At 41.2% G+C, this 21,770-nt stretch overlaps 1 protein-coding gene across 9 annotated transcripts in view; it reads left to right on the top strand.

Annotated features, from left to right (window-relative positions):
• CARMIL1 (capping protein regulator and myosin 1 linker 1) overlaps positions 1 to 20,939 on the top strand; it is a 360,331-nt gene extending 339,392 nt beyond the window's left edge. For 6 of the 9 annotated variants that reach the window (XM_065581995.1, XM_024102104.3, XM_065581991.1 and 3 more), the window contains 5 exons: positions 4,840 to 4,918; positions 8,329 to 8,559; positions 11,548 to 11,679; positions 15,470 to 15,616; positions 19,908 to 20,939. In XM_065581995.1, the coding sequence (XP_065438067.1) occupies positions 4,840 to 4,918; positions 8,329 to 8,559; positions 11,548 to 11,679; positions 15,470 to 15,616; positions 19,908 to 20,044 (726 nt within the window). In that variant the 3' untranslated portion in view covers positions 20,045 to 20,939. The remainder of the gene's footprint in view (positions 1 to 4,839; positions 4,919 to 8,328; positions 8,560 to 11,547; positions 11,680 to 15,469; positions 15,617 to 19,907) is intronic. The other 3 variants (XM_065581992.1, XM_005281420.5, XM_065581997.1) reach the window with 1 other exon arrangement.
• Positions 20,940 to 21,770: the final 831 nt, after the last annotated feature.

Raw genomic sequence — 21,770 nt, forward strand, 5'->3', positions numbered from 1 at the left:
CACTCACCTTGGGCGCCTCCCCACAAGCAGCTTCCTGTGCCTGCTGTTCCTGGCAGATGCACAGCTAGGAGGCTCCGTGTGCTGCCCCCGTCCCTCCCCAAGCGCTGACTGTGGGGGAATCACCTGGCCATGCCTCCACCTCTGCCAGGAACAGCAGGCACGGGGAGCCAACTGAGGTGAGCGCCCTCTGGATCCGGCACCCCGAGCACCCTCCCGTGCCCAAACTCCCTCCCGTGAACGCGCACACTATATAAGAATAGTGCGCGCAACATAAAAATGGGTCACTAAAGGAAAACTGCATTATGTCAAAAATGTCTGTATAAATGTTCTTTATATAAGGGTTTACTGTACTGTGACTAGTTCCATTGATTTCTGAGGGACTGTTTGAGGAGTAAGGTACTATAGAATGTGAGTCAGAATATCACATTCTGGCCCTTAACCTTTCATAACCCACGGTGCTATTAGTTAATTGTTCAATTCAGCAGTGTGCTTGGTGCTGTTGAAAACAGAATCTTTGCTTCAGTGGTTTTATAATCTAAAGATTATAGTCATGGAATACCAGCATGTTGTAATTTTTTGAAAAATTGTTAGGTAACAGCACTTCTCATGTCAGTGGGTTAACACAGGTAGCATTGGTTGAAAAATTGAACAAAGAGTAGGTCATCACCTTTTGTACTAACATTTTTATTTACTTTCAGCTATGCTGCTTCTTTACTCTTTTTGTATTTCTCTCAGCTTGGAAAAGAAAATAGACTACTCAGTTTGTTTGTAATTATTTTCTAGTTTCCATTCACTTGCCCAATGGTGTAAATACTGCAGAGAGACGTTGGGGACTAGGAGGGAATATTTACATTGGAATTTTCAAAAAAAAAAAAAAATGCTGAAACTTTTGTATTGGTTTTAGATTTTTGTAAGAGCTAGGGTTTTACCAACTTTACATTTTGTATGTCTACACTGCAAATAAAAACCTGTGACTAGCCTGTGCCAGCTGACTAGGACTTCCAGGGGTTGGGCTACAGGGCTGTCTCTTTGCAGTGTAAACTTCCTTGAGCTCTGGGACCCTCCCACCTAGAGCCCAGGCACCAGCCCATGAACTTGAAGTCCACACTGCAATTTAAACAGCCCCTTAGCCCGAGTCCTATAAGCCTGAGTCAGCTGGCATAGGATGGGCACAGGTGTCTAATTGCAGTGTGGACATAACCCGTAGGGCCATTTTTGACCTGGCAATGTTTTTTTTTAAAGTGGTGGTCAGAAAGCTGAATTAAAATAGGATTTCTGTACAAAAAAAGAAATTCAGTTATCTTTGTTTAAGATTAATAAGTCTTTGTACTGTGTTGCACAAAAAAGGAACGGTTAATGCTCAGAAGGTTAATGTTCATGTATATTATGCAGGGTTGAAATATGTAATAGCTTTGTTTTCATTTTGACCAAAAGTTGAATACTCGGAGTAATCCAGGAGATCTCTACTAGTTTTGTTATGGGAGAATCCATCTCTCATTTTTATTCATAACTTAAATGATGGATCACCAGTTCCCTTAAAGTTTTCAGATATATCAGGATTCTGATGTTAGTGAATTAATTTTTTCTTAAAGATACAGATGGTTTTTTAAATTCAGATCTATCCAAAGTGTAAACAAAGCCATAAGGAATTTACTACTTCATTCATGACCTTCTACAGTCTTATTACAGTTACAAATGATGAGCAGGTGCACAGTAGATGAAAAGATGGCAAAAGCTTTTTTGTTTTCTTTTGCTGTGAATTTGATGTGTGAATTGGCACTAATGTCACAAGATAAATGAGTTGAAATCAGTGTTTTTTCGAGGTTTTCTCCAGATATAAAGATCATCTAGCTCCATCTAGTGTTTGCAGAACTGAATATTTAAATATCTTTTAGCAAGATATGCAGGCAACCAAGCTCTTTAACAGCCCTGTTTATTTATCAAGGCTTTTATTAGAATTCTTGCACTCTCAGGTGCAAATGCTACATTTTCCTGTCTTGCCCTCCTTTTTTATGGAGCCAAATAAATATTTGTGTGTGTAGTGCAGTAAATATTTTACATATGACATATTCATGTAATTAGTCATGGACAGACCTAGATTGCAGCAAGACTAGCATAGCTCTGGTGCAAACGATGCTTCGTATATTTGTCGGCCCCTCCTAGTAAGCACCAGACAGATGCTGCTGATTTGGTTAACTTAATGTACCCTCTCTATACACATGCACATGATACATCATTTGAAAGATTATTATGTCTACTTTAATATGAGCTATAATGTGGACCTGTCAAATGGTGCTGTTACCATAGAAACGGTGATAAACAATGAGACCACCAACACATTAAAATGACCACTTGGAAATATTTGTATTTGTTTCAGTTAGGTTAATAAATCTATATATTATTTCAAGACATAAAAGTGGATTTCTTTGTGAACTCCAAACATCAATCTAAAGGGTAAAACAAAATCTAATAATACATTTACACAGCTATGCACAATTTTTTTTACCTCATCAATACTTGCAAAGAAAAATGAATATTTTTGTAAGTATGAATGAAAATTCACAATCCATGGTGAAAAAGCAAATTATATTCTTGAATGCAAAGTGACTTTGCCTACATTAAGAAAATTAATTTTTCCCACAAATTTGGTGAGTTTTTTTCCCTTTTAAAAAGAGAGAGAGAGACACCCTTAGGGCTCGTTGACAGAAGAATGTGGCTTGGGGGAGAATTTAGTCAAAATAGACCATGGATCAAGAGAACTAGGAGTGGAAAATGAACCTGGATCTCTTATACAGTGCTACAAAGCACAACACTTCTACATCAGTGGGCTGGCTTTCGCTTTTTTTTTAATGACCTTTTAGCTTATATGGGACTTGTGCACTTGGAACCAGTCCATGGTTAGGCCTGCTCTACGCACAATTTTTTAACTGATTTAACTATTTCAGCCAGGGAGTGAATTTATACTGATATAGTTGCAGCGTAAAACCCCCTATTGTGGATGCAGTTGTACTAATATATCGTATCCTCACTAAAGGATTGTGCTGCTTTAACTAGATCAGTTTCTAAACCAAAAACTGTGTGTTGGCAAGCCCTCTGTGGAAATGTGGGGAAATGCAATGACCATGCCAGTTCTTAAATAGGTGGAGTAAATGTTGAATAATTCCATTCCTTTGTATACAATATATGAGACACTTCCTCATTAAAATGTTTTGGGAGCCATTAGACTCGAGCATCAGCAAAATGGAAGTACCAATTAATCCATGAAGCCCACTGTACTGTCTTTTATAGCTCTCATAAGCAGCCAAGTCTATCATGATACCTATAGTAAGTTGCACCTGACAATGGCAAGACATGGTGGCCTTCAGGGATAACTGATATTAATAGTTTTTGTTTGTTTATTTATTTATACCTAAAATACTGTGTTTTGGTTTGTTTTTTACTTTAAACCCACTAATTTTCATATAGCTAGAATAAGCCTCCCTATCTGTTCTTATCACTGTTACCCTTGTCTTCCTTCCTCCGTTTTCCTCCTATGTCTCTCCTACCTAAATGATGCATCAGGTCTTCATTTAGATTGTTATTTCTTTGGGACAGTGTTTGTCTTCAGTATGTGTTTGTACAGTGTCTGGTTGGGACCTCTGGACGCTACTGTAAAGACAGGATCATCTCAGTGCCAGTCATACCACATTGGTGTCCTGATGACAATAGGATGTCATGAATGTGGCAGTTTTATAATGCTGAAAATAGTAATAACTATGCAAAGCATTTGTTTGCTTTTCAGAGTTATCTTCAAATGGCAAATTTAAACCAAGATCAGAGCTACCTGCAAAATGTATTTTATTTTTTAATTTAAGATTCACACTTTACGCCTAGTCTTCTGCGTACCAGCCTTCCTATTTGGTGCTGGTTTGCAGGTAACTTGTGTGCTCTGTATGGTTCTTCTGGTCTCTTTGCTCTATTCATATGAGTGAGGAGGGTATTGAAAGGAACAGTATAATCCCAGAGACTGATTTTTGTACCACTGTATAAACAGGATCCTCTCGAAAAGGGATATATGCATATTCCTAGTGCACTTGGCCTCTAGACAATAATATGGGTCAAATAATTTACAGATTTATCTCTTATAACTTTTTTCCCCTTGAGGCAAAGATATCATGGTTAAGATTTTTAATAATGTGTGCATGAAGTTAGGTTCAGGATCCATACTTTGGCACCTAAATAAGTGATCTGATATTTCAAAGGTTTTGAGCACCCAGCAGCTCTTATGAAGTCTAACTTTTTAAAAACCTCAGTCTGTAAATATTGAAGGAACTGGCACTTATTGGATTCAGCTCAGATTTCCAAGACATTTCCCCCCGTGCACATAGGTTTTCATATTAACTAAACTAAGACCAGTTCAGCAATCTTTGCTTCAAAATTTGGATCTTTAGAAAGGTGTCTCTGTTTCTGCCCAGAGCAGATAAACTCTTTAATTTTATCCAGCGTTTTATTTCATTTAACGCCAATAATACATTTGGTCATCCTGAGTGGAAAAGAACAGTTTCTAACTGGACTGTCCGATTCCAACTCTCATTATTCCTTGGCAGGTTTGTCACTTAATGAGCATGTTGTCATGACTCAGCCAGCTCTATGGCCTTACTGGTAACCAAAATCGCTGTGGTCTCCTTCCCACAGAGGAGATTTCCAAAACTGCAACCAGAAACATAAAAACACATCCAGGCATAATTACTAGAGCTTCTTTCTGCAATTTTTAACTTCTGGATATAAGCTTCTTTGTAATGAACCACTGAGTTTTGTGATTTATAGATAATTTTGAGGGATTCTCTTTCTCTTTTTTAGAGACTCGGGAACGAAGTGGCTCCCAGGGATTCTCACGATACCACAGTGAGCTCTGAACGGCTGGATGGCAGTGGTACAGGTACAGTTGTTTTGAGTTTCCTTGCGTACAGCACTTCCTGTAATGCCAATAAATTGAACACTCTCAGCCTGAAATCACACTTCCAGCTGCATGTTGTGTGGCTACTATTTTATAAGCAACCCGTTAAGATTAGCATAACTGAAAAGTGATTAGAGGAGAGAGCCATTTTTCTAGTTCATTTACTTTCTGCACTTGACAGCACTTCATGTATAGTCAGTTTCAGTGCTGGGTTGATGGCCAGTTGTTTCACTCAGACACTGTTCTGTGTGGGTGGGGTGACAACTCGTGTACACGTTCTTCCCCAGGCCCTTTAAGAGGGTGTTCACTGGTAACCGTGGCAGCAAAGCTGAAACTGAAGATCAGGAGGCAGCAAGTACAATGTGCATGGAGAGAAAAGGATGTTTTCTCCTGTCATAAACCAGGAGTTCATTTTGCAGAGTTTATGGCAGTGGTTCTCATCTTTCCAGACTATTGTTACCCCTTTCAGGAGTCGGAAACCTGAGCCCCGCCACTCAGGTCTCAAGCAGGTCACTTAGCCTCATGGGGCCCCCCATGGCATGAGGCCCTGGGCAGTTGCCCTGCTTGCCACCCCCTAACACCAGCCCTTCACTAGCAACCCCCTTAATCCCATCCTGTGACTCCCCTGGGACTCATGGACCCTAGGTTGGGAAACCCTGATCTAACTGAGTTGACGTACCCCCTGGAAGACTTCTACCTCTGGTTGAGAACCACTGGTTTATAGTGCTCACAAGAAAGTGCTGGATTGATAGCCATGGAAGGGAAGTGCTTAATCCACTGAGCAGATCCATCACAGGCAGCGGCGGTTCAAGGTTCCCCACACTGCTCTGCCACCGTGCCTGAAACATGCCTGGTCACCATGGTAGAGGGGGTTATTTAGTCTCCACACCTGTACAGTTCTTGGACTTTCTGCTGAGACTGTTAAAATGGGTGCCAGCTGGTGCCAGTTTTGATGGTGTTTTAGATGATGTGAAGACTCTGCTAGGAACTGGACTGAAACCAATATTGAAGAAGTCTCTGCGTATGCTAAAGAATCCAGTTTTAATTCTTGGACAGTGATTCTGGGAATTTCAGGTGTATAAAATACAGTGTGGCCAAAGTGTGTGAAAAGAATTCACAAACCATGTTCGAAAAAACATTGGCTGACCAGTCGTGTTGAAAACCGGTTTATGGTTTCCAAACCATTCCTAAATGTGGTGTAGAAGCTGGTGTAGAGAGAGATTGTACGAGAGAGCCCCATGAAACAATGCTTTTAAATCATCCTGGCATCACAGTCTAATATCTTTTGGAGGAGGAACCTTTTTTGCTGTCTCTGTTCCAGTAAGATAGACAGATCTGAGGTTGGAGGACCATGGAAAGTGGGCACACTGAGAGCTAACGGGCGGTTGATCTCCATTTTTCCTTGCTGCTCACTCCTGTAAATGACACATTTCCCCCTCCCCAACCCCAGTGCAGTGTGTGCACAGCAGCCCCTCCTGCCTCTAACTGTCAGTTCTCATTTCACCGCTGTAAGGAACTCCCTCCGGCTGCTCCTGTTGCAGTTCTAGTTTGTCATTGTTTTGCTTAATTTATATCAACTTACTGTGTTCTAATAATATTAACAGGCCTGAGGTTAGAAAGGCAAGTAATGGAGTTAAAGGGAAATTGCTGGATGTTACTGAGAAAACAGAAGACCGTGTATGATTCAGAGACAGAATATTTTCCTCTCTTAGTTCATGTCAGAAACTGCTGTCTGAGTGTTAGCCAGTCTCTCCCTTTCTCACACACACGCATACAAGTGTGGGGAGAAAAGTGTGGAAACCCTTCTGCTGTTTTGCTTACAGTGCAAAGATTTATTGCACACACATGCATGCACCGCAATCCTTTTGGTTAGCCCACAACTCAAATCCAGCGGAGCTGAAAAACAACTACGTAAGCTGGAAAAACATTTTGGAGATTGGCCTGCAACTGACTATATCAACATTCTTCCTCCCCACACACTGCACTTAGAATTCCTGTGCTCAGCACTACTGTAACAAGTAGGTTTTCTGAACTGGAATAGCAGTTAGCTAGGCCAAGTCAGCATCTGTGGGCACATGTTTTGCCTTGTCAGAAAGCCAAGGCAGCCTAAATTTAGGTGAAACAAGAATTATGTGCAACCCTAGCATACAAATTGTTAATCACTAAAGGTGAAGAATGCTGTCACCCAGTACGCATACAAATCCAAAGATTGATTGCACAACCATGTGCATATAAGCCTCCTGGAGTCCTCCCACGGTTTGGAGGAAGGAAGGAAATTAGGGCAGGCAGTTTGCTTATTTGCAAACTAGTGTCCTGCAAGCTTTATACCAGCTTGCACAGCTGGCTCTAGCTGTATTCGATTTAAATCCTGGGAAGCAAGTGAGATTTGTGTGCAAATGCATTCAGTCTTTGCTTGGTATAAATAATGTGCTGGCAAGCTTGCTAATAAATGTGTAACAGTGTATTCTATATGCAGAGTTACTAAATAAAGAGTCGCATAAATAGGGCTGCCATTGCTAACAGATTTCAAATCTGATCTAAAAGGGCTAAAAACAAAAAAACAGCAACATGCACATATACTCACCATCAGTTCAGGATTTTTTCCCTGTGTCCTGGATTCCACTGTTAGTCTTTAGCAGGAAAAAAAACACCTGGCAGCGATTTTCAGCTTTGGCCCTTAGAAGCGCTGTTCTCAATGATGCTGGACAGCCAGAGACTGCCTGTTTTGCTGCTCCTCTTCTGTTGTGCAATGATCCCCTGCTGAAATCCCATCTCTGCATGTCAGTGCAAGAGTGAGTCACGGAAAGAGATGGTAGCCTCAGTCCCCACCCACCCCCCACTGGCCCGTGGCTTTATTCCACCCTTAGGGCAAGAGAGAAGGGGGAAAGAGAGACAGAGACATCCAAGGGAGCAAATGAAAGGGACCACAGGAGCGGGTGAGATACCTGGGGAAAGGCGAAGATTTGATAGCTGCCAGAGAGGAATGGGGGATATCAAAGGGAAGGACTGAAAGAAAACCTTTGGATTAGAAAGTGTGAGAAAATATCCCATCAAAGTGGGGCTGTGGCAACCCACATCACCAGCTCCTGCCGACAATGGAGGGACAGTGGGGCGAGCTAGCCACCTCCCCAGTACCCCAAGAAGGTGGTGACAGCCAGGCCTGTTCATGAGTGAGTTATACAGCCTGACAAACACATTGTTGGCTGCTCATTGAACCACTGCTGAACTCCAGGTCTTGAGAGTTCTCCCATCACTACCTTTCTACTGTGTGTGAATTTCTGCCAACGATAGGCTTTGCCCTGTGGGGATACTGCTACAGCATGCTTTCTGCTTTGTGTAGGACATTTTATTTATTATTGTTGTTGTTGTTGTTACTATTATTATTATTTTAGTGCCTAAACTCCACCAGACCCTCCCAGAGAATCGTTTTGCCTTGAGTAAAGGTGACTCTGTCATGGCGTCCTTGGAAAAAAATCCAAAAACTGAACCAAAGGCTGAAGCTGGTGCAAGGGCTAGATGTTCTTCCAATACGCCCACGAGTCCAAAACCCCCAGTGCAGTCAAAGCCCAGCCCGACGGGACGTCCCACAGTTCCACAGAAGCCACGCTCTGCCTCTCGCAACGGTGAGGAGCTGTTCTGGCTCGTTGATCCCATTGGAAGAAAATGTGTGAACAGGGTTTGTGTGTGAAGTATAAAGGAAATGCTAATAACTAAATCCTGGAGAGAAATTGGACACAAAGAGAGAGATTTTTCTGTCATTTGCTCTTGAATTGCTTTCCCCTCCCCCGCCCCCCTCTAATCCTAACTTCTTTTTTTTTTTAATGACCAGAACTGTGATTTGTAATGGTAAATTCTGAGAAGAAATAATAGAAATAATGACAGATTATAGAAAGTCACAGAGCTATTTTATGCTAGATATTATTTTATTATAAAAGTATCCAGAGACCCTACTTGGGGATGGAAGCCCCATTGTGTTAGGCGCTGACTAAACCAATTACCTTTGTATTTTCTCTAAACTCAAAACCCCTGACTCTAAATACAAAAATGTTTAATTTTTTGATCTTTTGTAGGCTTCTCTCAGCCCTTTCAGCAATTAGCCATCACACCATATAATATACATAAACCTCTTCTGTACTTAGATTCTTCATTTTTGTCTTTGGATTGTTTTCCTAAATGTTACGAAGCCGTGTGCCACTATCTCTTTTTCCTTTCTTGCCCTGTATTGACTGGAGGAATTATTATTCTCACTCCAAATCCATTGGTTTGGTCTTTCATAATCATGAAGAGTTGCTCCTTGAGCCACTGATAATGTCTACTCTCTGCTAACCTCTTGTTCAGGTATTATCTCAAGACTATAAATGGAGATAAAGTTTAATGATTCAGCTAGTCTCCTACATGTTTACCTGCCTATCCACTAGCATGCAACTGCCCAAAAAGTTATGGACATTGAGAGTGAAAAGAATTAAACTGTGGAAACTCTGACTCGCCTGGCAGCTATGACAAACACTCTTTTTACTAATGCCTAGAAAGCATGTTTGTAACCACCCCTAATGCCTTTCAAATCTTTAGGCTCTTCCCATGCTCGCATTGGTACCTGCTGGCCCTAGAGAAGAACCATTTGCAGAGGGAAATTGCAGCCTCTTCCTTGCCCTTGATTGCGTACTCTGTCCATTACCTGCCTAGTCCTGTTCCTGCCTCACCAGTGGTTAGGACTTACTTTCTCCCTCTCTCGCAGGTACCAGATCACCATCCAACCTTTCAAAAAGAACAGAAGTACTTGTGGCACCTTGGAGACTAACAAATTTATTTGAGCATAAGCTCTCGTGGGCTACAGCCACAAAAGCTTTTGCTCAAATAAATTTGTTAGTCTCTAAGGTGCCACAAATATTCCTGTTCTTTTTGCGGATACAGACTAACACAGCTGCTACTTTGAATCCAGCCTTTAGGTTGTCTTAATATATTTGTATTGGTTATTTTATAGTCAGTCATAAAGTAAGATATGCCTTCAAGTAAACACCACTAGATGTGTACAACAGGAAGGCATCACTTGTGTAGTCTTCTGCTTAAGTTTAAAGTAGAATTTAAGATATCTGAAAAGGAGGAAGGTCTGAACCTACCTGCAGCTCCAAAGCTGTCTGTTCCTCCTAGCTCATGTTTCCTACAAAAGATGTATGTCCCAGGCTGTGCCCTGAAGGGGAGCAGATATTCCCCATCTTTGCTACCACTGTTTCAGATCCTCTAGTGGTAGCAGAAATGTGAGAGTTAATGTATAGCAGGCTTCAGCAATTCTTGGCATTTTTACCACCCCGTTGTGGTAATGCAATAACCAGAGCCCTGTTTACACTTGTGCTCGACCATCGCTACCACTGGTGAGGCTGGGTCAATTTTTGCCTAGAAATGTTAGTGTAGAGAAGGCCCTGGGATACCTACAGCCCACAAGCTTTGTCAGTTCAAATGTTAAGTAGCATTTGGAGGATTATCTCATTCCTTAGTCTAGACCAAAATTGCAGTTTCCTTTGTGATGGCCACTCATTGGTAAGACAAAACCCCATTCTTTTCCAATACTTGTTTCAATGAACTCATGTTCTAAACATACACATGATATCAGTCAATGTTTCCTAAGAACTTACTTCTCCCACCTCCACCAATGCACCATTTCCTTCATTGGGTGTTTTTCATAAGCATACTGACTCTAAACAGTGCCGTTATATAGTACTTCACTACCAAACAAATGAAAGGTACCTAGTTCATGACAGACATTGTATCTGTATGGGGTCTACATACAAAACATCACTGTTGTGTTTATATGGCATGTATAATGCACATCAGACCACTGAGAGAGTGTCTGTCAGTTATCCAATTGCTTAAAATAATTAAAAATACCTGGAGATTTCTTCAAAGTTCAAAACAGAAATGATTTTTTTTTTAAAGAGGTGTATTGAAGAAGCTATAGTATTCCCTTCAGAACTATAGAATTCTGTAGACTACTTATGAAAGTTGTTTGCTTTTATTTTTGTAATTTAAACTTCATTAGTTTGTCACATTGTCAAGATGATTAAAAATATCAGTGTGACAAAACAATTTTGAAAGAAATTTCTGAATAATTTTCTTTAACTTTTCTTTATTAATTGCATAATTCTCTTCTAGCCCTACAATAAATTTAGGTTGGTCTTTTCAGATTTTTATTTGTGCTTCAATAATAAATCAACACATTAGGAGTTGAAATTCAGGTCTACAAGATAATCAACAGCTGTAGCAAAACAATTAACTACAGTATATTAGTGGATAGTTTCACTAATTTATACCTCCTGATTAAACTTGCTAGCTAGTAAAATTCTTCCAGAAGGGTTGAGTACCATCAAGGATTCTCTCTTATCCTTGTAAGATGGTCCCTTCTGGCCTTAGAATCTATGAGTCTTAGACTTCCTAAACATTTTTTCCTGTTTGCCCCAAATTCTAGCATAGCTAAAACACTGAATATATCCTGCATGTTAGTTGTGTATTGTTTTTTTAAATCGTTCATTAGAATTGTCTGCTATGGGGATGGTATTCTTGAAAGCTGTCTAGCAAGAAATATAATGTATCTGCTTGTGTGTGTGGTATTTCCACAGAGGACATCCCAGAGTCTCCTGGTTCCCCTAAAGTTGCTCTGCTTCCACCTGTGCTAAAGAAAGTTCCTTCTGAGAAAGAAAAAGATGGTCAAAGCAGCCCCCAGCCCGCTATCAGATCATTTTCTCAAGACGGTAAGATTGTTGATATAGTCACTTTCCCAATATCCTTTGCCTGGCCTGACTCGGTTAATGAGTACCTCTTCAAAATAAACCAAACATGATTTCCTGGTTTCTTTGCTTTGTACTTTGGGATAGGAAACAGGAAAATGGTGTGTGATAACTCATGGGTCAGTATTTTCCCTCCTGTCTTATTTCATACAGTTTTATCAAAAGAGAAGAAATAAATCCAATGTCAATATTAATATAATATAATGTAGCCATTTCACAGTGAAACCACAGCAATAGAAACAGGAAGTAAGTGACACTGTGTCATCTACATTATATTTTGGTCAGTTAAAATCAGGCTCACAAAAAGGTAAATGTGGCTACCTTGGTGAGCTGGTTGGAGTGGTTAAATTTCTTTCTCTAGTCTGCTTGGTGGCTCTGTCTTCCCTCTGGGATCATTGCACTCTGTTGAGTTCATGTCAAACACATGCTCAGTATGTCAGGGTGCTTGGGCAAGAACTCTGAACATTCCGAGTTTCTAGGGGATTCCGTAAACCACTTTCTTCTCTTTTCCTCACATTTTGGATTCCAGCTGTTGCTGCTGTGCTGTGCTGTGTGTGTCGCACTGAATTGGCTTCCTCTTAGAGGAGCTGGGAGTAGGGAGACAAGGGAGTTACAGGGTATGTCTGCACTGCAATGTAAGCCCGGGGCAGTGTTCGAGAACTGTGTTGGAGAACTGATCCGTGTTAGCGAACCCTGGGCTTGAGTACATTATATTTTAACCCTATATTAAGCCTTTTCTAACCTGTGCTCGAACTTAGGGCTTTGGTGTCCACACTGCAGTGCGCGGATCTGAGTCAAAGTAACCATATCCCAGAGTCCCTAACATTCCCCATCACATCCCTGAAATGTGGCTGCTCTAGCCCATGGTGCACTGTGGGAAAACTTTACTGCCAGTCCTGCACATTCACTTTGCAAAAGGCTTGGTTGGTTTGCTCTCCGTTCCAAGCCCAGAAGGCTCTCTGATAGTGTGCTTGCAGATCGGTGATCAGAAGAGAATGGGTTAACATTGACCTGAGCTGCTGCTGTTCGCAAAAGGGGGTTGGCTGCCATTTTCAGCAGAGTAGATTGCATGTTGTTGAGACAGGACTAAGGAAGTTTTCCCAGGGAATTGTGTGATACTTCTGGTTGACTTCCAGGAGTCTAATCAAGAGGGGCTGTGTCTACACTGCAAAGTGATAGGGTCAGACCCTCGGTCCTGGCTTAATTTGAGCTTGGACTCTTCAGCCCTGCAGGTTACTGGGACCCTGGATCTGAGACCCGAGTTAGTGCAGTTGCAGTGTAGATGCAAGGGCTGTTGGGTTTGAGCTGCACTCAAGCACAGGCTTACGTCTCAGTGTAGACATATCCATAGAAATCCAGCTCAGCACAGTAAATTGCATGCAACTCTCATTATCTTTGTGGAGATCACCAGCTAATACAAACCAGGGTCTTTGAAACAGTGCAGAAGTCATACCTTTAAATCAGATAAAAGGGCCAGAGCAGTGTAAAAGGGCTCAAGAGTTCCAGCTAAGAGAGAATTCCTCTGGCACAGGCACTGCAGAAGACAGCCAGGCTGTCTTCCAAGGACCCCCTTACGAATCCTGGCATAGAGGTTGTGCCGGAGGGGGCATGGCAGTACTATGGAGATTGTGAACAATGCCCATAGCTTAGGCCCCCCAGGGCTGTCTGAAATACTCCAGGTGCTGTTTCAACCCCAGAAGCAGCGCAGGATCAAGAGGACATAAAGGTGGCTTAAAATCACTTTTCCACTCCCCGCCATCCCCCTTGGCTGTAAGTTCTGTGTTGTGCCTCCTAGAGGTGCCGCCCAGGCTGTCTGGATGTCCTTGTGTCAGTCATAGCTTGTGGAGGCTCGTGGACTAAACACAATATTGCACTGCTCAGGAAAACAGAATATCACCAGTATAAAGGGTCTCTATCCAGATCTTGACTCACACTTGAGCCCTTATGTGCCACACTGGCAGCCCAAAGGAACCATAAAGCTGTCCCAGTGGGGCAACTGGGGAGTCCCTGAGTTGTGTAAAGCTGGCGTAGCTAGCTTTACATCCCCACCCTGCGCTCCTTCTATGTTGGCGTTATGCTGGGAGCATGGCCAGAGCATGCAACAATCCATGAGCAGTGTAATGGACCCTAGGGAGCTGCTCTAACTGTCTCCAGGGCCAAATCGGCCCCCATCAGCTCTGGGAATTGGGAGATTGCAAAGGTAGCATAGTGAAAACTTCCTTCCTACCCCCATACTCCATGGGTCTTGCACTGAGACCAGCTTCGCTGGACCCAAGGATTGGGACCTGGAAATGCTTATCATGGTCCCTGCCTCACACTGGAAAGTAGAGATAGTCTCTGCGTTACTTCCTGATAAAACAGAGGCTTTAGCTTACAAATTGATGAGAAAGTGGCCAGAAAATGTAACCCTAGCTTGTTACCACATATATGTAGCAATAACATCGGGTAAGAAGATGTGGGACAGCTCCCAGTTCATGTGAAGTCTGAATACCCTGCTCCTTTGCCAACCCCACTCAGCAAAGGGGGCATGTTAGAGAAGTGAAGAGAAGCGATTGTGTCTGGAGTGCTCCTGCACTCCAGAAGTGCCTGGCTATCTACATCAGCAGGCAATTGTAAGGTACTGCTTCTCTCAACCCAGCGGGATCTGAGTTGACCATTTTGATAGTGCTGGAATATGCATATGGGTCCTGATGGAGTCAATGAGACTCTTTCCCTTAACTTCTGTGGGCTTTGGATATGGAGAAAGAGAAGTTAACATTGAGAGATACAGTGGTGCCCCTTAAAATCTCACCAGTTCTGCTTCAGATAAATAGATACAGTTACCCCCGTATTTACTTACTCCTGTATAGTGAAGACCTAGAGGATTACAACTATTAAATAAAGTTTAGTTATCTAAGGCAGTTGTCAAGTTTTTGAATTACTGTATGTTTGTGTATGTCAATAAGTAGGGTTATTTAAAATAGTCCACAAATTCTTGTTCTTAAAGGGAGTCAGCCATGCTGATGATTTCGCCACTCCTTGCTGTCTTATATGTTGACTCCACAAGAGACATGATCTAATAGACGGTTTTTATTGCAACTATGGAAGACTGAGAACATTGTTCACAAATAATTTGTGATTGCAAAAATAGGATTTCCCGGTCCTTAAGTCTGTGATTTATCTCTCACACAAAATAGACCATTTATCAGTTATTTAAATTAGAATTGCCTGGGGAACATAGAAAATTATGTTTCTGTTTGGTTTTTTATCCAGTTATCTTTTTCATTTATTACTACGGTACTTGTTCATGTCAGTTACTCCTGTTTCTTTATTCTGTGCCTCTTTTCAGACTAGCATGCTTAACTAATTCCTTAAACTGGTAAATCGCTGCAAATCTGCCCAAATTGTTGCTTGGTAAACATGATTATATCCATTGAGAAGGCAGGTAGAAATTACTTAGATTATAAAATCCTCTTGTATTCATTAACATAACTACACTATTTGGGGTAATCACAAAATACACCTCTTTTTACATTGCATTTCCATAGATTAGCTGCTGAATTCTGTAATATCAACAAATGCAGATAACTGTGCCAATTAAGTTAAACATGCATCAGACTCTGTAGACTACTACCTTGGAGTAACATACTACAGAGCATATTACTGATTATATGGAGTGGATAAGATAAAATTGTCTTTTTATTAACCATTACCTTCCATATGTGGCTTATACATAACGTTTGGGGGATATAAATTAATCCCTTTTCCCTGCTAGAGCAAACAGGAGACTATAACAAAAGAGATACAGATCATGACTCTGACAAGCCAGCCAGTGGAGGGAAAAGAGCTTCAAGGCAGTACTCTACCAGTGCAGAAGAGGAGGTGAATGCACTTGGGCACAGGAAGTCACAGCCAACAACTGGTTAGAACCTTCCATTCTCATTTTTCACTGGCACAGTGCTTAACAACTGGCACTAACAAAGGTAAAGATGCATATAGAAAATAACAGCAGGTAAACTGATAGGTGTTTTGGTTTGCCACCAAAAAATGAGAGGGCTAAATCTAATGGGACATCCATCATTTCTGTGCTCCCACTGGAACCTCTTTCTCTAAAGGCAGATGTTATCCAAAGTGTGTGCATTCTCTCTCCACATTGACAAGCACTGAAAGCTATCACAATGCACATTGAAGCTCTCTGACTGAGAGGATTACACTGCAATTAAAAAACCCACAGCACCAAGCATCTAAGCCTTGCTCAGCTGACTGGGCTTGCAGGGCTCAGGCTGTGGCGTAAATGTAGCAGAGTAGACATTCAGGTTCGGGCTCTGAGTCCCTGCCCCTTGCATGGTCTCAGCCTGAGCTGTAGCCCAAGCCTGAAAGTTTACACTGCTATTTTATACTCCCACAGCCCGAGCCCTGCAATCCCAGGTCAGCTGACCCAGGCTAGCCATGGCTGTGCCCAGTTTAGATGGAATGTTGTTAGTGCCAGTTTTAGCACATCACTCACTGAACCTTTTGAGAGCGTAGTCTGTTTATTTGGATACAGAACCTTATTAGAATTACTGGAGTATTGGTTCTTAAACTGAAAAACAAACTCTGCTCCGTGCTTAAGATTTTACTGAGGAGTAGCTTTAATTTACTGTAAAATTATTGAAATACATGCTTTCAAGCAAGTTATGAAAATAGTTTATTTCTAAAATACCTTATAGTAACTATTGTTCTCAAAATGTGTGCTTCTCATTACCTCTCATAACTGATTAATATAAGTGATTCAAAATGACTTGGTTTAAGAAGGTATTTTGACACTAATGTACAATTTCATTCATCTACATTTTTTTAGCTACATCTCGTGTGATCATTTCATACCCTGTCTGTATTTCTTTCACTACTTGTGCTATTTTCTTTCTTTCTTTAAAGAAAATAGACTTTTTTTCTGTCTTACCATGCAAATTGATCTTTTCTCTTGGGAGGAATCAAACTTAATGTACTTGAATTTGAGACTTCCCCTTTAGGTGAGTCATATTTTTTTTGTCCCCATCATAATCAAACTTGCATTCTCCACATTCTTGATATTAGGTCCAGCTTTAAGATGGTTATCTTAGATGGTGAATATCCAAGGCCCAGTCATGCAATGGGATCTGTGCAAGTGTATCCCTGTGTCACTGCAGAGCCACATTGACTTGACTTCAGTGGCACTCTGCAAGGGTGCAGGGATCTGCCTGTACAAATCTGATTGCAGAATCCGGGTTTACATGTCCAGTGCAATATGTCAGCACCATTCTGGATAAATTTCCCAGTCCCATAATGTTATGGCACAGAATAAAATAGCTGCTACGGTAAGCTGAGTTTCAGCCTTTGGCAAAGGTGTGAGTGCACAGTAGGAGAGAGGATATGTCTGGGTAAAACTTTCAACAGTGCCTAAGTCCAATTTTCAAAAGAAACTTAGAAGCATAAGTCTCATTTAAGTTGCTTTTGAAAATGGGACTTAGCCACTGTTATATATCAGTTTAGCATGACATTTGCTACATGAGAGAGCAGGATGTTGCAAGATTTGGCAAATCAAGAGATACTTTTATGTTTGCAGTCTGACAGTTCTTGGAGTCTTAAAAGAAATACAGTAATAAGGGACATAGTGCCCATTTCTTTATAACAGACTTTTTCAGCTACTGAAGTCTGCGCACTAGTGGATTGATCATGAGTCTGGGAGTTGGAGGCTTGGATTTTATAACAACTCTGCCACCGACTCGCTGTGTGACCATGTGCAAGGCACTTAGTCTCTTTTTGCCTCACTTCCCCATCTGCAAACGTGGGATGACTATGTTTGCCCTGTGGATGAAAATTGCTGCATAATTGCTACTTACTTTTATTTCCATATTTTGGATAGCATCGTTTGGAGTGTCACACTGATAGCGGGGCAGGCAAGATGCACTGCATGTGTAAGTGGAATTGTGTGAGATACGTGCAGTTGTCCCTAGTGGTGCAGGGTATTTATTTTTTTTAATTTCCCTCACACTAGAGATCCAGAAATGTGCTATTGGTGGTCTAAATAAAACTTGTACAGTAGCAATAATGTCATTATTTGTTAGCATTTTTATATAACCCTATAGCATGGAACTTTATAGAGAGAATAAGGACATGAGGCCAGCTTCTGTGTTGTGCTGTTACCCCTTTGCACCTTGGTGGCAGTGTAAAGGGGCTGTATGTCTAGCAGAATCAGACCTCAGGGAATACCTCTGCTGGGGTTAGCAGGACAGCTCTGCACCACCTAGTCCCACTGAAGAGGAGCACATTGCACTGTAGGTGTTATTGGTCAGTGTAGCAAACCAGTGTAGCCGTTTAAAAACTGGCACAATTTAGAGCAGACTTGAGGCTACACCAGGGGTGAACCGGTCCCAGATAACCTCAAAATACGGGGAGGCAAAACATTTCTTAAAAGGCACCTTTGCCCCCTGTACACTCCTGTTCCAAATGAAGCTTGGACAGTGTGGTGAATTAGGCCCAGATTCCATGCCCTAGGTGCCATTCAAACAATAGGAGTACAAATTGTTATGGTCAGTTTGATCATGTGGAAGGTATTCATGGAAAGCTTTGGAGAGAATACAATCTTTGAATGGAGTTGGAATTTACTTGGTCCTGCTAGTGAAGGCAGGGGTCTGGACTAGATGACCTTTCAAGGTCCCTTTCAGTTCTAGGAGATGGGATATCTCCATTAATTTAAAATTTATTTAAATTTATTTATTTAACACTTCTGCATATGTCATCCTGTCTACACTAGGCTTCTTTCTGAAAACTTCTCCACTGCTGCTAATGGCTATACAGCTCCGTCCCCACTAGTAGTGCTGGCAAAACTAGTGTAGGCAGGCAGCTGTTAGCATTTTAAGCACTGCTGGCCAAATCTACTCACAGCAGGTCTGTACAACATGGGAGTGGGAGACTCGAACAGCTACCAGTGCCTTGTCTACACTAGCTCTACTACAGATGGGACTGCACCGGTACAGACAAAGTGGGCAATTTTTCAGATAAGGCTTTAGATGAATAATGTGTGGGAAGACTTCAGGTTATGCTAGATGATGGTGCCTTGGTACATTTCACAGCAAATGTAAGCAACCTAAATGATAAGCAAGATGTACAGATTTGATGATGCTAAGAGTAGAAGCTATTTTAACTAAAATGTTTTGTTTAATAGGGTGGGAGGAGATGACTTGCAACAAAGGGAGTCATCCCCATGGGTCTCCTAAATGTTTAAAATGTCATTTTAAAGTGAAGTGTGGCATTTTCTTCAAGTGCTCAGCATTGCCCCAGTTCCACTCCCCTTAAGGTCAATGGTAAAACTCCCATTCATTTCAACAGCCATTTTAGTTAACGGTCAGATCAGAAATCTTCACTAGCATTAAAAAAGTTCTTTTCAAACCAGTTTCACTGTTTATACATTGTGAGAAATACTTCTGACTCCTTAAGATGTTAGAATGCTGGGCTGAGGTCATTTAGTGCCCATTTAAATAGGTGGTGATTTCACTACCACTTAATTGACAATATGCTGTAGTTCAGCAGTTGTACTTTTCAATCTAATTTTGCTAGATCTAGTATGCTAGTTTTACCACTCTTCCTTCTTCACTCCAACTTTGTCCTTCATATTTTCCATTGGGTATGGTATGATATTTAAACTTCAGTGCTAATGGCCAAATTCTGTTCTCGGATGCATTCATGCTGTTGAATCACTGGAAAGCAAATACAGTCATCCAATGACACAACAGAAGGGCAAATTTATTTATATAGATAGATAATGCAAACTACTGATTTGGGGGTTATTGTGAGTGTCCCTGAGAACTTGTGGGTACATCGTACCAGACACATGTACACCTGGAGAAAGTGCTAATCTTGAAATGACATTGACTTGTTAAGTGTTTCAATTATAAAATTTAGGAAACTTTTATCCAAATCATCATTTTAATTGTATACAGCACAGTGCTTTGTTTTAGATCTCAAACCAAACCTTCCCTGTTTGCAGACTGACACTGGTACAAAGTTCCTTTCCTTTTCTTCCTCCCTCCCCTTTCTAGTTTTAATAACAAAGGGCACACACCAGTCACACTGGAGGGAAATGGTAAAGCTTCTATTGAGTTCACTGGGAGTAGGAGCAGGACCCAAGTGTGCTAATGTTTTTTTTCCCCTTGTGAAATCATTAGTAAGACCTGCTTCCATATTTTATACAGCTCCAAAAAGAAGCCCTGGACACCAGACCCATGAATACCAAGAACTAAAACAGAGGTCCTTAAGTAAAGATGGCCAGCAGGGAAGCAAGTCCAGTGACTCTGGAGAAGAAGCAGATAAAGAATTTATTTTTGTTTAGTTATCAGTACAAATGCTTGGTAGTGCAAGATCCTTCATAACAATCTGGGTACAACAATCAATGACCCTTCTACTTACCAGCCATTGTTTAACCCTGGATGCATTTTCGTGTATACACCTAAATGATCATGATTTACAGTACACTCAGTATGCATTGATTTGGTCTTTAACTTCTGTTATGTATGATTTCAGACCTCCCCTTCCATGCCTTTGCTAAAGCCAGCAATTATATCATGTACTCTACTTGAATTTCTCTGAAGCAGCTATAAAGAACACCCTGCATTAGGGCCTTTAGAAACAAAGCAAATAACTGGACACTGTCTTACACTAATACACTGTACAGCAGGTAATGTGTTGTACTGCTGAATGGAAATGTGTCAAATCTGCACGTGACTTACCTATAAATATATTCTTGCGGTATGAAATTGCACATTGTAATTTATATTAACAGAGCACACTAATCAAATAATTTGTATAAATAATATATATTAGATGCTTGAGTATGGTTTTTAAATTCTCCCCTAGGGACCTTCTTTCTTCCTGTTGTGTTGTACATAAAACTCAAATGCTTACATTTGTGTACTGTCAGAAAGCACAACACAGAAGAATCTGAATGAAATCTTATGCTTCCGCATTCATACATTAATGTATATAGTTGATTGGAATGAGAGCAATTGACATTTTATTAATATTGGTGTTTTCTAGAGGCCTTCTTAAGTTCTGTCTGCATATTAGCTTACTTTTAATGTGTAATTCTAAGAGAAAGATAATTTGATGCCTGTAAAAACAATTCTGCTTGTTTTTGCATATTTCACAGACATTCACTTGCATTACAGGTTGAAGCGATTTTATTCATATGTATATTTGTACCAATAAAAATGATTTTACAACTGAAATATCAGTCTCTGTTTTTAGGTATAAAGCTATTTTATTTATCATATTTCGGTTCATATGTTTGAATGATGTTAGTGTGTCATTATAGACAAGGCTTACAATTTTAAAAAAATGCTTTAAAATGTCCATAGTAACACACATCTTCCTGTTGCGGATGGACATGAAATGCTTCATAGTTTTCTTTATAAAACTGTTTGAGGACACATACATTGATGGCTTTGCTCATGACCTTCAGGTAAATCATCTTTCACACAGGCAAATAGCCTCCAGTTACATCCAGTTTGTGTACTCTGAACTGCATTACAAGCAGAGGGCCTGAATTCTACAAAGAATTAAGCATGTGAGCAACTTTACTCACATGAGTAATTCCACTGACTTCCCTGTGGCTGCTTCAATGAGTAAAGTCACTCACCTGTGTGTTTGTAAGATTGGGCGCATATTTTGTATTTCCAGGGGGCCTGATTCTCCATGGCCCTGGATTAGTATGCAGGTGCTGGGTGATGTTTGTGGCCTGTGGTACACAGGAGGTCAGACTGGTTGATCAAGTGGTCCCTTCTGACCTTCAATTTCTATGACTCTATAATAGGGTAGGCAAACTTTTTGGCCTGAGGGCCACATCTGAGTTTGGAAATTGTATGGGTGGCCAGGAATGCTCACAAAATTGGGGTTGGGGTGCAGGAGGGGGTGAGGGCTCTGGCTGGAGGTGCGGGATCTGGGGTGGGGCCAGAAATGAGGAGTTCAGGGTGCAGGAGGGGGATCAGAGCTGGGGCAGGGGGTTGGGGCACGGGGGGCGGTGAGAGCTCCAATTGGGGGTGCAGGCCCTGGGATGGGGC

This window comes from Chrysemys picta, chromosome 2 (genome assembly GCF_011386835.1).
Source record: "Chrysemys picta bellii isolate R12L10 chromosome 2, ASM1138683v2, whole genome shotgun sequence".
In the NCBI taxonomy this organism is placed as follows: Eukaryota; Metazoa; Chordata; order Testudines; family Emydidae; genus Chrysemys; species Chrysemys picta.